The sequence below is a fragment of the Orbicella franksi genome, chromosome 2, assembly GCF_964199315.1.
Source record: "Orbicella franksi chromosome 2, jaOrbFran1.1, whole genome shotgun sequence".
Lineage (NCBI taxonomy): Eukaryota > Metazoa > Cnidaria > Anthozoa > Scleractinia > Merulinidae > Orbicella > Orbicella franksi.
Genome location: NC_138146.1, coordinates 27,407,105 through 27,425,979, shown reverse-complemented (window position 1 = coordinate 27,425,979; position 18,875 = coordinate 27,407,105). Strand labels below are relative to the sequence as shown.

Here is an 18,875-nt window from a genome sequence, read left to right as displayed (position 1 = left end):
ATCTTTATCTCATGTCTGATTTTAAATCCAGTTGACAAAATAAAACATTTCCTTCTTATAAGAAATAATTAAGTTACACCTGCTGACTTCTCACGGAATAGAAGGGTATATGAGTCAGTCTCATGAGTAGAACCTTTTGCCAACAGTGATTTGCTAACGATGTTTCTCCGTTCAGGTTTACGTACGGGTCTCCACGGGAGTGTCTGCCTTACCCAGTTTCTCTGGTCCCTTGGTGTCAGAAGAAGCCTAGCACATCATGTGATGAAGATGTGAGATGAATCTCGATCCTTGACTCCAGACTTCTGCAACATTTTCCTTCACACTGATGCCTCAGCTCTTTGTTTTACTATTTAGGACGTCGTTGTCCTTTTCAGTGTCTACTCCCGACAGATGATGAGTAAAAAAGCCAGTTAAAATTTATTTAACCAAATGGTTTTTTACAACAGTTTTATTTACATAGAAACGTTTTGTGTTTATAATACTCGTATATATACATTTGACCATTTCCTTCTATCCGCCGAGCATTGGCTCAAGTTGATGATTGAAAACGTATTTTCCTGTAAATGCTTGCTGACCCAGCAGCCTTCTACCAGAAGTGACAAACTAATTGAATCATTAATTTTAAAACTGTGAAATTTAATGGTCAAAGTGCGCAGGGGAAAATCTACTTATTGTCACTAATTTTTTCTTGTGGCATTGTAATTAACATACATATTGTTACAATAGCTCCTTCATTGTAGAGCACTATATTGGCTCCAGCGGTGATCAGCACCTGAACTACATGACCATACATGTATTTCTCAGGAAATGATCTTTCATTAGATTGGACGCGATACAAAGAGGCGGAGGCCTTGGCTTGTGGCCCTTTATTTAAGTTGACTTATCATTACTTTCTGTATGTTCGATAAAGGTCCTGTAATGAGAAGCGAAATGTCACGTTCATTATTTTCTGCAGTCCGTAGCACTTGCTCCTACTGGAAAGTTTGCAAAAAAGTTTTCGGAGTTTATGTTACATTATATTTCTTAGTCCTACTCTTGACTAGTGTTACATACAATAAGTAATCATCTTTTTCCAACATAACAATATTTGCGAACAGTTGGATAGTCAGGAGACTCCATACCATCGAATACCAAGTGTTCTGGTAGACCTTGATTACGACGCCTACGTTTCGTTTAACAGATTCAGGTACGACTTAAACTGAAAAAGAAAAGAAATACAATCGACATTTCTCTCTTATTATTTTATTGTAATTATATTTGTTACTTCAGTAATTCACCCCAAACTAAAAATCTCAACGCCGTTAATTAGTCATTAGTAACTTAGGTGCAGAAGATAGCGCCAGTAAATAGAACACTAAAATAGTGCTTTGCGATAGGCCGCGGTGTCCTCAGAATCAGGATCGATTGGCCTGGATTCGAGCGTTAGCAGTTCATTGTGTGTTGTGGTCTTGCCATGACAGTGGTCCCAAAGCATATTTCTCTTCCTCTCTCTACCCAGGTCCAACGTAGCGAAAAACCGTCAAGACAAGATGTTAAAACACTGGGGGGCCGGTAACTTGAGTTGTATAAGCAATACGCGACGTACCCGAAAAAATGGGCTCCTTTTGGCTCCAGAACGGACTGCAAAGACGTTATCGCGACAAGGCACCTTATTTCAAACCGTCTGAGTTCTAAAAGTCAATACTTTGCCACAATTTGTTTTACAAACGATGCTCAAATCATGGTTATTACATTTGACGCATTTGATGCATCAGTTGTGCTATAAATTATGTAAAATACGTGAGCACATAGATAACGTTTAACACGCTGTATTTTCTTTATGCACACCTGTTCTATAAGTTGTTCTTCGTGTCTTTCCTCTGCAAGATGCAACGCATTTTCCAGTATTTTCTTAGAGTCCTCGACTTCTCCTGCCATCGCTAATACACGTCCATAGCTACCCATAACTTCCGTGTTCTCTGGTTCTAAATCCAGCAGCTTCTTGAAGTATGTACAGGCCTTGACATAGTCCTTGTAGAATGCAAGGCATGATGCCAAGTTGTGAAGAATGACCTTTAAGCAGACAGAAATGATTTTAAAACAAGCTCGGTAATTTTGGCTGTTTTTTAAGCTGGTATGTTTGATCCCATCTTTTTTATTCGTGAAAAGTGATCAAGACACTAATGGTCCCTCGGCCCACATTTTGTGGAGTTTAGCGATAAATTGGCTTAACAGGCTGTATATACTTATGTTTTAATAGAGGTTTGTACTGTAAAATGTCAGACTTATTTCGAAAAATTATAACATTCTTGCTGATATTTCACCTTTGAAAACGATGATTGCAACTTACTGCGTCATTCGGAAATTTCTCATGTGCAGTCTTTATTATATCAAGACCTTCTTGTCTGTGATTTTTCGCAACAAAACTCTGGTATGATTCATTGTACTTCTCTGGACCAAAACCACCTTTTTCTAAAATTTTCAGCGTCCTTTGGGAGTCTCCGGTTTCGGCGAGCTTGGGGAGCTTTCTCCCGAAAATCATTGAGCTAGATGGAAATCTACAAGAAAAAATACATTTGAATTAATTGAATTAATCATAGAACCTTTCCTCAACCGCAGGTAGACTGAAAGATTGTATTTTGATATTTATTTTTTATCAAATTTTACCGCAGCACCCGTTTTTGTTTGATTCGTGGTTCAAGATGATGCGAAATGTTCAAATATACGTAACTTACTTTTCCAGACCATAATCCACCGTTTCCTCATACGGCCTCTCAGGTCTATTTTCTCCCAGTAGTTCATCGTCCAAAAAGTCCAGAGCAGCAAAATCTCTGTCCGTCGCGAAATCTGTTCCTACCTAGAAATCGGCAGAGCAAGCAAAAGGCTCAATCTAATGTATAACTAAGTGTTTTAACTTTCAGAACATATTCGGAGACTTTCCTTCAAGTTATAATTAAGTTTTTTTAAGCACTTCCGAATTCCAGATACGCTGTTGAACAGTCCATTCCTTTTGGGATGCAATTTATCGAATTCTGCGAAGTAAGAGCGGTTAAAGAAAAACGGGTTGAACGCGTATAAAAATTGAGCAACACGTCGCTCGGAAAAGAGACAAGCTACTCCCCCTCTTCAAGAAATAGGAAAAGCTTATTCATGCTTTTTTCTAGTTAGTCACACTGTACCTGCATTATTTTGTCCTTTGTAATCATAATCACTTAAGATCGTATTATCGTGCTTTAGTATCACCCAACTAGTGGACTAATGCAAATCCTGCATTTTGATTGGCTACGCTATCAGGGGACTATTAGTAATAGTCATCGAGTAGCGAAATTGGCGCCATCGAGCCTGACGCTTTCTTTCGTTTTATTCCCAAATAAATATTTCTTCAACTTGCATTTGCTAACTTTATTATTACCTTTTCTGTCCGACTAGTTGGGTGATACTAAAACAATTAGACCCTTCGCCCTCAAGGGCCACGGGTCAATAGCCCATGAGGCTTCGCCTCATGGGCTATTGACCCGTAGCCCTTGCGGGCTACGGGTCTAATTGTTAAGTAGTCGCCTCGATGTGTGTGCGTGTTTGAGAATGAATGCGAGTTTTCTTTGATTATGTTATTTACTTTCTTTTGCTTATTCGTAAGTAGTTTGTAAGTTTTTGTAAAGCTGTTTTTCCAGTTGTTTTTTGCCTCTTTTTTCCCCTTCTTGGTGTAAAACCGAATAAAAAATACTAAATGGTCGGGATTCCCTACCGTGCGGAAACATAGACACTTAACGAAAATGAATACGGAAACATAATCAACATTATAACAATAATCAACTTGTAAATATAAGAAAGATTGCATGCCAGTTATTATGTAAATATCTATTCTGTTGCCAAATGCCAGGTTCCACTCACCAGTCTCTCAAACAACTGCCTCGCCTCCTCATTGTGACCGTTATTGAGGTAGTAATCAGCCATGACAGAATTCAAAATTGGAATCGATGAATTCATTTGACCTTTCTCATGTCGAATCACTCCTAACATAAACAAGAGAAAGGCATTTGATGAGCAGGCCATATTTTTGGGAGGTGATGATGATGAACACACTAGTGTCTTTTCGAGTAGCTGCGTCAGCTGGGTTTCAAGTGAACACCGAATCTCACTGAAGTTTTGCCCATTACATGGTCTGACCCGTTTAAGGAATTAGTACGTTGTAGATTTTAAGCCTTCGATATTCTTCTTTGCCTTATACGTTTCTTTCATGTGTTACTTCACTTTGCGTGGTAAAAATATGGAACTTGAAAGCTAGAAACTCGGTTTAACTGGTGTAATAAGGATTAGTTCGCCTGGTATAGGGTTAGGAATCTACATTTGCTCCTGATGTTGGGAATCCACAAAAGAATTTTTAACCCAACAACAACCGCCTTACCGGTGTATTACTGTAACTACAACAAATGAAATTCGATTTATTTAACGTGTAGTATGCCCAGTGAATGAAGTACTAAAACCATACAGCATAGAGGTCAAAGAAACGCTACATAGCAAATATCAAACCTGATTTCTTGAAGAATGGATGAGCCTCATCAAACTTTCCCTCCTTGGCGAGGGCTATCGCTGCATTCTCCTGAGCGTTCAGTGTGTTTATGTGCTCTGGTCCTAACGATTTCTACAAACAAATATAGTCAAACCGCTTAAATACATGTACCAAAGGAAGGTGTTCATATTTTTGAGCCTGATGTACGTATTATAAAGGTGTTTGAGCGAGAGAACTGCTCTTGATGTAGAGGTGTCCCTATTATAGAAGCATCCATAAGGAGGGTTGACGATTTCCCTCGTTTTTCATAGTGTTCCCCACCCAGTGCAGTTCAAATGTCCGTTCAACCGAAAATACAGTCGCCAGAGAAAAAAACCTGTTGTTTCAGTTGTGCAAGGCAAGCCTATAATCACACTAATAAGCACCATTTTAGCCTGCTGAAAACTGGTGTGACTGAATTTGTTTTTGATAAAACGATCTGCTACCCAGAGATCAGGCTTTAAATGATTTGGATTACCGCAACTGGTGACATTATTGGCAACTAGAATATTATGACTCTAAACCCACCTCCCGACCCTCAGAACAGGTCTGCATGCTACTTGAACACACATCTAATAGCTATTTGTACCTCCATAATTTCAACTGCTCGTTTTGCGGCGTCCGCTGATTTTTTTGCGTCCACAGGGAGCAAGAATGCAGAATAGCTTAGCAATGTCTGACCAACATCATGATGGTCCGGGCCATATGCTTTTGTACGAATGTCCAGGGCTCTGCAAGAAATTATTATAGGTACTTCAAATTGTAATAAGCCCATCCTGACAAACTAGCCCTGCGTAAGTTCGGCAGACGGGTTCAACGAACGTGTATTCAGTCAACAGAGGGAATGTCCCGGAAAGTATTTTTTCCCACATGAAGATTTTTTCAAGACTGTCAATCTGCCCCACTTAGACAAATCAGGTGAATTTTCTTCTTACAAGTTGCAGTTACTTTAATAACGTGAATTGGCTCCATGACTGAATTCCTGTTTTTTTGTTTTGTTTTGTTTTGTTTTTTTTAATTATTGGAAACAAAGTTATTCTCTCACTGACTAATTCATAAAATCTCAACATTTAAAATGCTGATAAGTTTCTTCTTTACCTGAGGTATAATGGCTCTGCTTTGCTGGCGTCGTGGGTCCTGTAATAAGCCATTCCAAGGTTCAGCAGTGTGCCACCCACATCCGGCGGAAGTTGGCCAAAGTATGCTTCTTCGTAGGCCTTGAGGGTAACTTAGTATGAGCAGTTGCATAGATGGACATATTTTATCTTAAAATTGAGAAAGCGTAACTCTGGACAAAAAAACCGGGACACAAGAAGACTCCTTATACTTAAAACGCCACATGTAAAATAACCTCAGCGTTTTACTTTTGCTTAATAAGGCGGTACGTACGATTTGCTTGACCCAGTTGTTATATGGCTTGTTACAAGCCTACGGATATATTAACATAGCCTCCACTTGGCGCGAAAATATGCTAGGATATTTGTCCGAGGACATTATCTGTTCCGAGAAGCGAACAGTTTTCCGAGAGCGTAGCTCGAGGAAAACTATGAGCTTCGAGGAACAGATAATGTCCACGGACGAATAGCAGAGCATATTTTCGCCCCAAATGGAGGCTATTGTGTTTATCATTCTTCAAATCTTTTTCGAAACGCGCGCAGTTTTGAAAATTGGGGAATATTTTCGAATATTCCTCAGTTTTAGCTGGGGAATATTCGGTCACGTGAAGTGTTTAGACCAATCGCGCGCGAGCGAAAATATTTGATGGATTATAACAGTGAATATATGAAAGATCATATATTTGAACTGCGGAGAAAGATATGAAGACATCAATGATCATCGCAGTTATATACAACTTAAGCAGCTGTGAAATTAAAGCCTGAAAAAAATCAGGCTCTGCGATACCGGTGCAGTGCTCTACCAACTGTGCTATCAAGCCAAGTGGGAGCTGGTCACGTTGTGAGTTCGTTATATACCCGTTCGTATTATACCGTCTATGGGTATATTAAGAACTCATAACGCGACCAGCTCCCAGTTGGCTTGATAGTTCGTGCAGCACTGCACCGGTATCGCAGAGGTCATGGCCTCAAATCCCGTTCAAGCCTGAATGTTTTTTTCAGGTTTTAATTTCACAGCTTCTTAAGTTGTGTATATGACCACCATGGTCATTGATCATGATCAATGCTGTCTCCATAAGCTTATGGATGTGAAGTTGATGTTGTGCCCAATTTTACTTCATAACTTGCATTTGCAATTTTCGTAACGGCTTTTTTCTATAGTCATCACCTGTAGAGCTTCCTCGAGAACTCTAGCACAATCCTCCCAGCGTAGCATGGACTTATACAAAGCACCAATGTTGTTAAGTGTGTCTGGAATTAAATGGTGAGTGGGTGGCAAGGTTCGACGATGAAGCTCAAGACATCGGTTGTAATATTCCAAAGCCTAAAACAAAGGCATCAAATTAAACTAGAGCGCTGGTACCCCAGCATACCTTGAGACGGCTCATGTGTCCCCAGATTCGGCTTTGTCGGTGTAAAATAATCCCAAGAAAGCACAGTAAACACTCGCATATAAGGGGTTCAGGCTGATCAGGGTCTTATTTACCGGGTGGTCAGTGAGAAATCAGCCTGAAAATGCTCTTAAAATGTCCTTAAAATTTGTTCAGATATACTATACATTATAAATTACTAGAGGTTTAACTAACTTCCAATTTTTTTATACTTACACTAAAAAATGCATTCCAAATAAAAAAAATTCAATAAATGCTATTACTATAATATAAGTAAACATTAACAATTAAGCACTTTAATACAATTGCTTTCTTATTCTGGCATTTACTTTCTTTTTATATAAGAGCATGTTTTATTTATCAGGCTGAGTTGGTTCCTATGTATATGATGCTTTATTGGCAAACTTTCAGCCTGGTTGTTCTTATATGCGGGCGTTTACTGAAGCTGAAGTTAAATCTTAAAATTGCTGCTTGCTAATAGCACACAAAAAGTAAGTCACGTGGAATTAGTTTAGAATTAGAATTAAGTTGGTGGAATTAGTGAATGAGTTGATAGTGGGCTTAACATGCATGTTGTGGTAAAAGTAACACAGAAGTGTTAAAACAAGAAGCTTGCAAAAACTTTACGGCTCAGTTCCTTTTAATATAGTTGCAGTGGGTCTCACATTTGAGAACCATTTGCGCGCAAATTTATTATCATTATTACTATCAAACATAAAATATGTAACCTGAACAATTAACGAAGAATGACTAGCTTTACCTCGTCAAATTTGTTTGTCTTGTAATATAACACACCAAGACCGTTTAATGTAGTCGCTACTTTGGACCAACCTCGCTCTCTCTGATCTGCGAACCTGATTCAGCCGTCAGAGAAATATAGTATTTTATTCATAACAAATAACAAGTTTCCTGTTAATCTGTGCAATAAAACATAAGGGTCCAACTGGTTTTGTGACCCTTAATGGTACAAACAATTTCATCATGTCAAATAGTTTGAAGAAGAAATAGTCCATGATAAAACACCAGTGATCAAGTATAGTTACTTTAAAGTTCTGTCTTACTTTTCATCCAGCTCAAGAACCTCCCTATGCAGTGGTTCGGCATCATCGAAGCGTTCAGTATCCACATAAAGGCACGCAAGCGCATTGGCCACCTCCGTGTAGTGCTCAGCTACATCTGAATCACTGCGGATTTGTTCTTCTGAATATACTGACTTCTACCAAAAATACATTGAAGGACACACTTCAATATCCACCATTCGCACTTGAGTTCATGAAAACCTCCTCAAAAACACACGTAGAAATAGCTTTACTTTCGTTACTATTACATAAGATAATGTCAGAGCTATGAATATCAAACTTATATATCTAGCTCAGTTGATATCATTAAAATTACAACAATCATAAAACATAACAACCATATGATAAAACATTAAAGGGAAACCTCGGAGTTAAAGTAAGCTTTCAATGGTGTTTTTTTATGAAACTTTCAATTTATTGGCACTCAATGAGCATAGCCTTAATTAAATCAACTGTGCCGTTTATATGATTTTGTGTTTTACGAAACTCGCAATTATTTTCATAACAGACAAAGATTTTCCAGGTGAAGAAGACACCTGTTCTGCTTGTTGACCAGGAAAATGAACAAAAAATTTACAATTCACGGCATGGCCTCACAATGGCCCTGTTCTTAATTATATACCAACAAGAAATGAATCACCTACCTCTAAGTCTAAAGCTCTCTTGAGTAGTGGTTCAACTGCTGTCATATGTCCTGCAACACTTTGGAACTGGGACATCTGGAAGACTAAGCGGGCTAGCTGCAAATTTAGAGTTAGCATAGACATCGTCATTTTCACTTGAGATTTTTTCATATACATTACATTCTATAGAGGTAAATAAAGTCAAAGCCTCCAAATAGGAGACTTAGTATCATCGTGCTTGCGGTAATACACGAGTAGAAAGAATCATGAGAAAACCGCCATTTCTCAAATTAAGCTTTTTTAAGAGCTTGATTATCAATTACAAAATTGATACTATAAATAAAACTGATAATCGTAAGACCGGGAAAAAACGTTGTTCAGCCTTTTCACGCTGAAGTTAACCCAGCTTGCCATTCTTCTCGAGCATTCAATTTCCTGCCACCGGGAACCCAAGATAAGAAATCCCCACAGCATAACCATTCCAACTGCAACGAATGAATTCCAACATCATGATAGAGATTAGAGCTCTCTTAATTATAATATGAACTAGACATAGGCTGACTCTTCTTTCTTGCTGTCTCTGATAAGAGGCAATACAATCATTTGTTTGCCCATTTGTCCAATCTCATCCAGAGATATAAGAAATCAAAGTTAAAGCTCTTGAAACTATAAATAAAACTGATAATCGTAACACTAGGAAAAAGCATTGTCCAGCCTTGAGCTTCTCTCACTGAAACTAACCCAGCTGCCTATTCTTCTCGATCATTCAAGTACAAAGTTATATTAGAAACATTTCACCACAAAAGGAAAAAGGACGGTTATTTAAACAACGGATGGAACAGAACAGGAAATGTATGACTCACAAACTGTCCAGTTTACCTTTTTGACAGCATTGATAGTTTCTCCTCCTTTCTCTCGTTCTCTGATATAGAGTATTGTCAGCTGATCATCAACTGTCTTTTGATACAAAGCAGTTATTTCTTCCCCTGTTAACCCAGTTGCGTTCCAGTAGTTTACTAAGTCATACTTGTTCTCATCACTGAAATTGAAGAACAGCAAATGTAAGACTTATTAAATAAAACAAAAACTGTGAAGCGCATTTTCATTTGATCAGAAATATGAAATGTCTGCACTGTGTCCTTATTTGTAATATATATTGTCAACTCAGTGGAAACGTCTTAAATAATGTTCGTGAAAATATATTTTCGTAATATTGTGCATACTTCTTTAAAGTTACTGATCCTAAAGTGATCTTTGTGGGATGGGATGAACATAATTAAGGATGCAATGTACCTTGCACAACAAACTTATATGTAAAAGATTATGCAAACCTGTAGAGTGACCAGAAGATTGAAGCAGTCGTGAGACACTTAACAAGTCGATCTATGTCTCCAGATTTTGCCAGAAGCCACGGCAGTTCCATGCAGACGCGCTTTGGAATGTTAGTGTCGTAAACCAAATCTCTCTCCTTTTATGAAAGACGAAAATAACAGGCAATAGCTGGCAAGGCTATGACAGGGTTCTTATTTGGGTTGACAGTCAGTCATGAATTGAGCAAAAGCAGCGCAAAATACAACCCACAATGTTCATCGCCAAAAACTCAGAAGTAGTTGCAAAGAAACAATGTCTGATCTGTTATTTTAACAGCTACCATTTCAAAGAAACTTTTAATAACAATAATAGTCGATATTATTTCAAAAGTTTGCTAATTACTCGTCGGCTAACTCCACTAGTTAATCTACACGTTATTTGAAAAACACTTTATCTACTGATTTAGTTATTTAAAAAAAGTTTTGTTTTGATCTCGTTTGACCCGTCATAAGCAAACATGCTAATTCTAACCTTCAATCACGCTTCAAAATATTCCACCTCTAACATGATATAATGCCTGATAGTTGCCTCGTCCTGGCAGTATTGTTCTTTTACCGCGGCAGATAATTCGTCATGTGAAAACCTGAAAGCAAGATGTCAATATGATGAACTAATTTTTTTTTTCTATGTAGGCTTCTCCATGTTCACATGAAATAGGCCAATTTCGAGTTCCTGTCATTCTTCACAGTTAACAAAGAGGAAAAAAACTTGGAAATTGTCAGTACAACTAATAAGGCCAAAACACTCCTTATAAACTAATCTTTACCCGTAAAGCCCAGTCCGCTCCAAAATGAACTCTTCTACTGCGAAGTAGAGAACAGACCACATTTGGTCGGTTATATGAAGAATCGACTTCAGTTCTTTCTCAGACATTCCTTGTCGAGCCACCAAAATGCAACACATGACCTGAAAATAATAATAACAATCAACTTTTTAGATCGAATTTACTGTTTATGTTTATACATTCAGGCAGAGTTCTTAGTCATTCGTATTTAACGGACGGGAAACTCAGTTGTACTCACATCTTTAATCAAATTTCCTTCAAATTCTCTAGGGATATAATCCGCTTCCAAACGTTGAAGAAATTTAAGAAAAAGCTCTTTAGTGCTACAACAAAAGAAAACAGACTTAGAGAAAAAGCGTATAGTGTATTAGGAAAGAGTATGAAAAAATGTAACAGCAAGTGCAAAAAATGTAACATGGATGGCATAAACAATGACATCGTATACTCGTTCGTCTCAAGAAGTCCATCAAGATAGGCATCAAGTTGAAAGAACTCTCCAAAGCTGCATAATTCCTGAACAAAAGGAAAATTATACCAAATACGTCAGTGAGAAATAACTAATATGTGTACTTGTATACGTAAGTCTCTTTTAATTAACCGGTTTAAATGTACCAGTTTTGTTGGGGAGAAATGACATAATTATGTTCCTGAGGAGAACCGTGGTATTGGCAATGGTTCGTCATCCACCCTTTTAATAATTCGTTCGTTTCTATCATCATTTGTATTCAATCCTCTCCATACGTCACAAGCACATATTCATTCGTTTCCGTACATCGTAGGTATCAACAGTCAAATGACCTAATTACTGACTACGTTCTAACAACCAAAAATATAGATGACGTTGCGAACAAAGCACTTACCTCCAGTAATATTTTAAGATAGAGAGGATTTCCCGTTTGCGTCTTGCCCACAACTTTCGCTTTTTGCTCTGTTGATAAGGCTTTTCCACGGACTTTCAGCGTTGCCTGTTTGAAACAAGAACCGAGATAGGGAATACATAATTTTTTTCTTCCATTTCAGGTTTATCTACTTAACCTTTCTACAGTCTCTATACTTATTTCTATCAGCTTATTTTAATGTAAGTAACGAGAGGCCAGGCGGTGATATACTAAATCCAGATTCTCTCGTTAATGACCGTTCTTCTTTTTATTTTTTTTGACAATGTCTTTAATTGAAAGGAATTTAACGATTGATCATTAATGGGAATAGGGCTTAAAGTAGTCTGTACTTGAATAAGCTTGTTGCATTGAGGTCGTGTTTAACTTGATAATGAACAGCAGGAACATAAGAAAGAGGTTTCGATTACGCATTGGTTATCTCACCGACGCAAAATCTTCTCTTTCCTTCTTCAACGATTGATCATTAATGGAAACAAAAGGGCTTAAAGTAGTCTGCACTGTACTTAAATAAGCTCGTTGCATTGAGATCGTGTTTAACTTGACTGTGAACAACAGGAACACAAGAAGGAGGTTTCAATTACGCATTGGTTATCTTACCAATGCAATATCTTCTCTTTCCTTCTCCTTCAATGGCATCATGTTAATAACAGAGTAGCCTCTCTCTTCAGTCAATTCAGTCACCTTTGGACCGTCTGTAGAAATTACAGACACTAGAAGGTGGGCTTTTGGAGGCAGTACCTTTGGCAACCAATATAAGGTCTACGATGAAGAAAACAAAACGATATTATAACTCTAGTATTAACTAGGATTATCATTGTGCTTATCGGCCATTCTGTCTTGTTAGGTTGTAGAAAATCGATAGGAATTGAGATATTTTTCATGCTTGCAAATCACCATGTCATCGGTATTGGTAGTTTCTGTATTCCTTGAATGGGAGACCGCACAAACATTTTTTTTTTTATAAATATATATATTACCTTCGCTGTTTTTCCAGTGTCGTCTACTTTGTTCAGAGCATCAATAATAATTACACTGCGAAAGCCGGCTCGGGTGATCCTCTGCACCATTTCTGACAGGTTTCGAATGAGACCAAGAACGTCTTCATTAATATTACCCGGTTCTGTTGACTGTGGTTGCCCCCCGAGTTCCTGTTGGTTAGTCTGTGTCTTCTGTTTGAACCAACCGTTTAGTTCCTCCAGAAGACGCTTTAATATCTTCCTCGGCACTAAGAAGAGATCAATTGTTGATCAATTTTCGATTCGTTGGTTAAATAGACATCAAAAAATAATGACATAAGCGTTGAATGCGAGAATGAATTGAATGAAAATAACAGTTCGTTTATCCTAATACAGCTATCATGTTAAAAACTAGACCATTGGATGATGCAAATTACGAGTTTTCATTGGCTTAGCCATCCTGATATATGAAGAATTATACCATGCTCTACGAATATGGTTAGCGTATGCGTAATTTCTCAGGCGTTCTTATTTTATTTTATGCTAGTTTTCTATATCATTGGGGCGTTTTTAATAAAACAATTATTCCACTCACGCTTGCTGGATATGAGATGGTTATAGCATCATTGACTATCTACCATGTCATATCCAGCGTGGGCTGGTGGAATAATTGTTAATTACAGTAATATGAAATGTTCGTCTGGAATTATCAGGAAGTTCATGCAGAATGTTTTTTTGTTGTTGTTATTGGTGAAGTTATTGTTGGTTTAGCAGATGAACAGGCTTTAATAATTTGTCAATGGCGACAAAAAAAACTGAATTGCTTACCAGTACTATCACTAGAACTACCCGCAAAGTGATACACCACAGCGTCGTTGGGAAATTTCTCTTGGTGATGCAAGGACCAGCTTCCTAGCAAACATGATTTTCCAGACCCTGAAAGGTAATATGTGGATTGTTCAACTTTTGTGCCATTTCACGGATGGAACTTAGAGGCCCTTGTGTACGGATGTTCAAGCATTACAAAGACAATGAAAAATGTTACGTAAATCGAAAAAAGCAAAAATTCATTACATTATCTTACCAGCATCCCCAGTTACAACCAGATGTTTAGGACTTTCCTCTGTGCTTTGAGACTTGACGTGGTTGTCAAGTCGACTTAAGTAGTCATCCCCGCCCACAAAAACGCCACCCATGGCAAGCCTACTGACTCTAAACGCATCATGGTGGGCACGCTCCTCCTCCAAAGCTGACAACTTCTGAACAGGGCGAGCTAACGTTACTTCTTGCAGATACTTCTCTATTGCCTCGTACATTAATCGGGCCCCTTTTTGTGGATTTTTGTAGTTCATATGGACAGCTAAACACTATGAAAAAGGAACCATGGGCGCAGTTATATTTATCAAGAAGAATATCAGGCTGATCATATCAGACCGATCCATTTCTTCTTTTATTTCTCTTTGTGGGTTGGCTATCCCCTCTCACTGATTAAACCATGAAGAAAAATTAAAGCTTTGTTTTATTACTCACTTTATCTTTGGTTTCGTAGACTCTTCGTTTCAAGTCCTCTAAGTACTTGGCAGCCTTAGGGCCATCGGTTGATGACCGGAACTTCCGTGCCTGTCTTTCGTCTTCAGCTTCTTCAGCTAACTTCAATTTCATATCGTCGTAAGACTATAATATTAATGATCAGGTTTAGTACGACTCCTGCACGTGTGTCCATTTTGATTTGGGTTGTCTGGATTGGAAAGACATCGCCAACAACTCCTCGAAACCAAATAACGACAGTTCATGGAAAGGACAATTTCAGATTTGAAGTATACCAATATAGATATATTTTCACCTTATCTCTAAAGAAGAAGCAAGCTGCTCTCTTTCCAGGGTTTCTCAGATGGCCTTGTAAGAACTCTAACTCAGTTACAGCTTTCTCACGATAGTCGTTAACCCAAGGGTATTTCACAGCTGCGACATCAAAGCTTTTCTGTAAAAGGTTGTCCAATCCATGCCAACCATATCTCTAAACAACAAAACGAATACTGTAGCCGTACATCCAAGGCCAAAGTAACCACAATTCATAAAATGACAACAACCGCATGCAACGCAATGAGCCAATCAAAACAGGGGTCAATTGTTTTTAGTCAATTGTAATCGTCAGGCTACCTTTCTTCTTGTATTTCTGGCTGTACAAGCCGTGCATTGTTAATTCGGTGTTTTATCAGTGGATAACAACAGTAACAAACTAACTCTTAATAGTATATTTTACAATCTCTTCTCTTATATAAACGATACGATTTTGCCCATCTTACCTGTCCAAAGAAACCCACTATCATATCAGATCGATCCATTTCTCGTAGGCAAATCTCGATTGTAGCAGCATTAGACGACATCTCGGATGTTATTCCCCATCTCATGTCAACAGGCACAAACTCGTATCCGGCTCTTTTACACATAGAAGCCAACTGAGGCCAGTATTTCTTCGTTAATTCTTCTCTCTCCTCTTCCAGTCCACCAAATGGCGAACTAAAGAACACTCGTGCTGTCTTACGTTGCTGTTTTAAATTAGCCTTCAAGAGAGAATCATGGTAAAATTACTTGGAAGCCTTGGACTCCGTTATCATATGCTACATGTAGGTCAGCACAACTCGTGACCCTGTTTTTGGTGTGGGCGTGTTTTTGTTTGTTTGTTTGTTTGTGCTTTTGCTTTTTTACTTTATTTACCAAGGTAGGCTTATGTTTTACAGCAATTGGTAACACAAACTGCCACTGCCGGTATTAGTAATAGTAATTGGACCGAGTGGAGTACAATTCAGGGAGTAATCGCGCGAGTAATTTGAAATTATGAAAACGAATTGTACCTGAATTGTACGACACGAGGTCCAATCAGTAATTAATCGAATCTATAACAAATTTCGGAGTTAAAAATGTCTTATGAGAGCTTCTTTTGAGCGAAAACGCATGCAGCGCTTTTCCTAAGTTTTGAAAACTGAACGAAACATTACAAAGGAAGCCATTAAAGCGCGCGTAATTGACGTGCGAATCACATGGGTATCCAATTACAGGTATCCAATAACAAAAAGTTCAAATTGGACACCCGCGTGATCGCGCGCCGATTACGTGACAAATAGGCGCGCAGAGAACCAATCATGATGAGGATTTTGTTATAGATACGATTAGTAGTTTTACCGCTTAGGGCTCTCTGATAAGCCAGTGTGTCTGTTTCACAACTACTACAATTCCACAGTTTTATACTTCCATTACCAAAACATCTGATATCGCTTTTCTGTGAAGGCCCGTTTTCATGGCACAGAGACGTTGTGCCTAAAAGTCCTCCAAATTCCAAAGTTAGGTAAATGATAAATAAGCTAAAATATTTTTTTTCTCGTTGTTAAATTTTTCTTGCATTATCCCTGAGCTTAATAGTGATATCATCGTACGGCTAAATCGATCGTAGAAAAGGAAAATGACTGAATGACATAATTCAGGTTTAAGTTCACTTTCAATTGTGAAATTTAAGTTTATGGTCATCAAAACAAAAAGTAAACGATTCCGCCTGCTGTAACTATGGTAACAGTTTGCATAAAGACAGTCACGCAAGTCACACATGGCTGAGGTTAAATTTGAAACTAGGCGACCATAAGTAGAAATTACCGCTAACCATCTGGGATTGAGCAATAATATTATAAAAAGGCATGTGCCAACAAAAATAAAACCCATTTGCTGCTTGTTCATCGAACATTTCATCTCGAATATCTTTAAAATAACACAGACATGTATGACAACAATGAGTTTTACGTCATTCACAACGAGTGATGTTGATATGGAACTGATTAGCCTTGAGCAGTTCCAAAGGCACAAGTGGATCTTTGAAAGAATTGAAGGGATTTAGAAACCACCAGAAATGCTTTGCCAGTCGAAAATGTGTGACACCAACATGTACATGTGTCAGTAGTCCATCAATAGACTGCATGATTGCAATGTAGCATCCTCTGAACTACTCCGGCAGGATACAGTGAGAATGACAATACTAATGTGGAAACAGAGTTAAATTCCACCAACCTTCATTGCATTCGCTTGTAATTCACATCAACTCGTTAATTTCAATGGACAGATTAGCGATTGATACAGTCGACTGGTCCCAATTGAGTCAATATGTTGATAACATGTACCGTAATGTAGCGTGATAAAGTTAATCAGAGTGGAAGCTACGTCCACCCACAATTATTCTACATATGTACTCGTGTAGCTTTCTGACCGCTCAAAGTCAGTATTCACCCCGAAATGTAAGAGTGACTGAAAAGATTGACAATCTGTATCGTTTGAAAGATGTTCAAACAGAAGAAGAATGGTAATCAGTGCGGGAGGAGGAGATGTCACGCATCGAAAACGATTCAAATTTGCATGTTAATATGGAAGTTTCAAGAATTACCTTCACCCTGGTACGCTTGCTGTGAAAGGAAGGGTTGATAAAGAAGACATACGTTTTCTGCATATTTCTTAGAATTTAAAAATTTAATCCCGGCATCATTAATTGAATAAATGTAGTATAACAATTGTCTACGTGCGGGGTCTTTTCACGAGAAAAAGTGACATTTTCCGCACGTCCACACGCAGGCGTTTATCAATTGTTAATTTCGTCTTTTGAGGGTTGTGATGTTCAGTTAAGACTAATCCTGCATTACTTGAAAGATCTAATGTCTCAGGGTAAAATACCTAATAAATGGTTTTGGATATCATTGGCTACCATTTGACGTCACCGTCCTTTGCCCGGACCCTTCATTTATCAGTGTTTTGTTGTCTCTCTTTTTTGACAAGAGATTTTCCGTTTTCATTCATGCTATTTGGGTTAGATGACGTAACGATGGCAACTGGGTGATACAGCCAATTGACAAGAAAATGAGGCAACTTTAATCCAGGAAAATAAACTACTGGGATAAAAAAAATGCGTGCGCGATTATGGTAGCGAGATAAAATCTGCAAAAGCAAAAGTATTTGAAAATAACCACTGCAGTATGTTATTTAACAATTAGATTACTATACTGAGCTCTAGAATTCTATGTGATGATGAGCCTTCGGCCTCATCAACCACCACCTCATTGAAATCGAGAACGAATGATCTGTTTTAGTAGAATTTAACTGAAATTTACTATAGATGAGGGTTTCCAATTATCTCTAGGTGTATTATTTTAAATTTCGCGCCTTAGAAAGATCAATTCTATTGAAATTTCAGTTTTGTCTGCGAGCATCATCCTTTTTTAATAATTTCAAGTTTTTTTTTTTTTAAGTCAAGAGCCCGTAAACGTTCTTCTTTTAGTCTTCTCAGGCATATAATTTCCATTTGCATCAAAAGGTTCCTCCAAAACTTTAGAAAAACGAAGCACACGTCGCCATTTCATAGCCACTGCACAGTAATTAACAATTATTCGCCGAAGGCGAGGTGAACATTGGTTATATTCACCGTTTTATTCACCGCCTGGAGCGGTGATATAACGTCATATAAGGAATCGCTCAATCAATCAGATTGCTGGATACTCTTTGTTCAACTCTGAAATTATACTTATGGCTGATAGTGTTCGATCACTCAGCCAATCAGACTGTAGCATTTGCATTAGTATTCAATTAGAATTCTACTAAAACTATTTAGACTAGCGGAAATGCATTCGAATCCTGTAGGATGCAACAGGATAGCCATAGAACCGCGCATTTCTAGGTTTGGTCTATGCACTTATCTAATTTCTGTCTTTCTCTCTTTAAACAACGAAGCTCCTTCTTCCTTCTTTCATCACTTCCGGCGCGCCCTCCCTTCTATAATAGGGACTTTAACATTTAGGACGCGACGGCTCTATGATGCCGCCGGAAGTAAATTTTCAAGCAAGATGCACACTGCGCATGCCTAAGCCGTCGTCCCACTGGAGTCACGTCGCGTCGAGAACGTGAGTTTTTGAATGTTGGCGTTGTGTACAAAACGGGAGAATTAATCATTCTTGTGTCAAAGAAAATCTTGTTATATTCTCCTTAACATTTAAGATTTATATCTTCCAATCAAGTAGGTAGTTTGTGGCTGATTTAGATTGCAAAATTTCAAGATTCTGATTTTTTTTCCGACATTGTTTATAGATGTCTAAAGCATCA

General features: G+C 38.1%; 1 protein-coding gene across 1 annotated transcript; it reads right to left on the bottom strand.

The window, feature by feature from the left end:
• Window positions 1–97: 97 nt before the first annotated feature.
• On the bottom strand, window positions 98–17,510 carry LOC145479021 (TPR repeat-containing protein DDB_G0287407-like). Its single transcript, XM_081457264.1, is given in 27 exon segments — window positions 98–1,198; window positions 1,828–2,052; window positions 2,330–2,537; window positions 2,715–2,836; window positions 3,871–3,992; window positions 4,510–4,621; window positions 5,118–5,259; window positions 5,627–5,745; window positions 6,812–6,967; window positions 7,795–7,888; window positions 8,096–8,250; window positions 8,758–8,853; window positions 9,616–9,775; window positions 10,068–10,204; window positions 10,579–10,690; window positions 10,874–11,013; window positions 11,130–11,214; window positions 11,337–11,404; window positions 11,752–11,856; window positions 12,388–12,549; window positions 12,768–13,015; window positions 13,575–13,682; window positions 13,831–14,113; window positions 14,277–14,420; window positions 14,590–14,763; window positions 15,053–15,310; window positions 16,803–17,510. Coding segments are annotated over 27 exon segments (3,777 nt in total). The 5' UTR covers window positions 16,809–17,510; the 3' UTR covers window positions 98–1,162.
• Window positions 17,511–18,875: the final 1,365 nt, after the last annotated feature.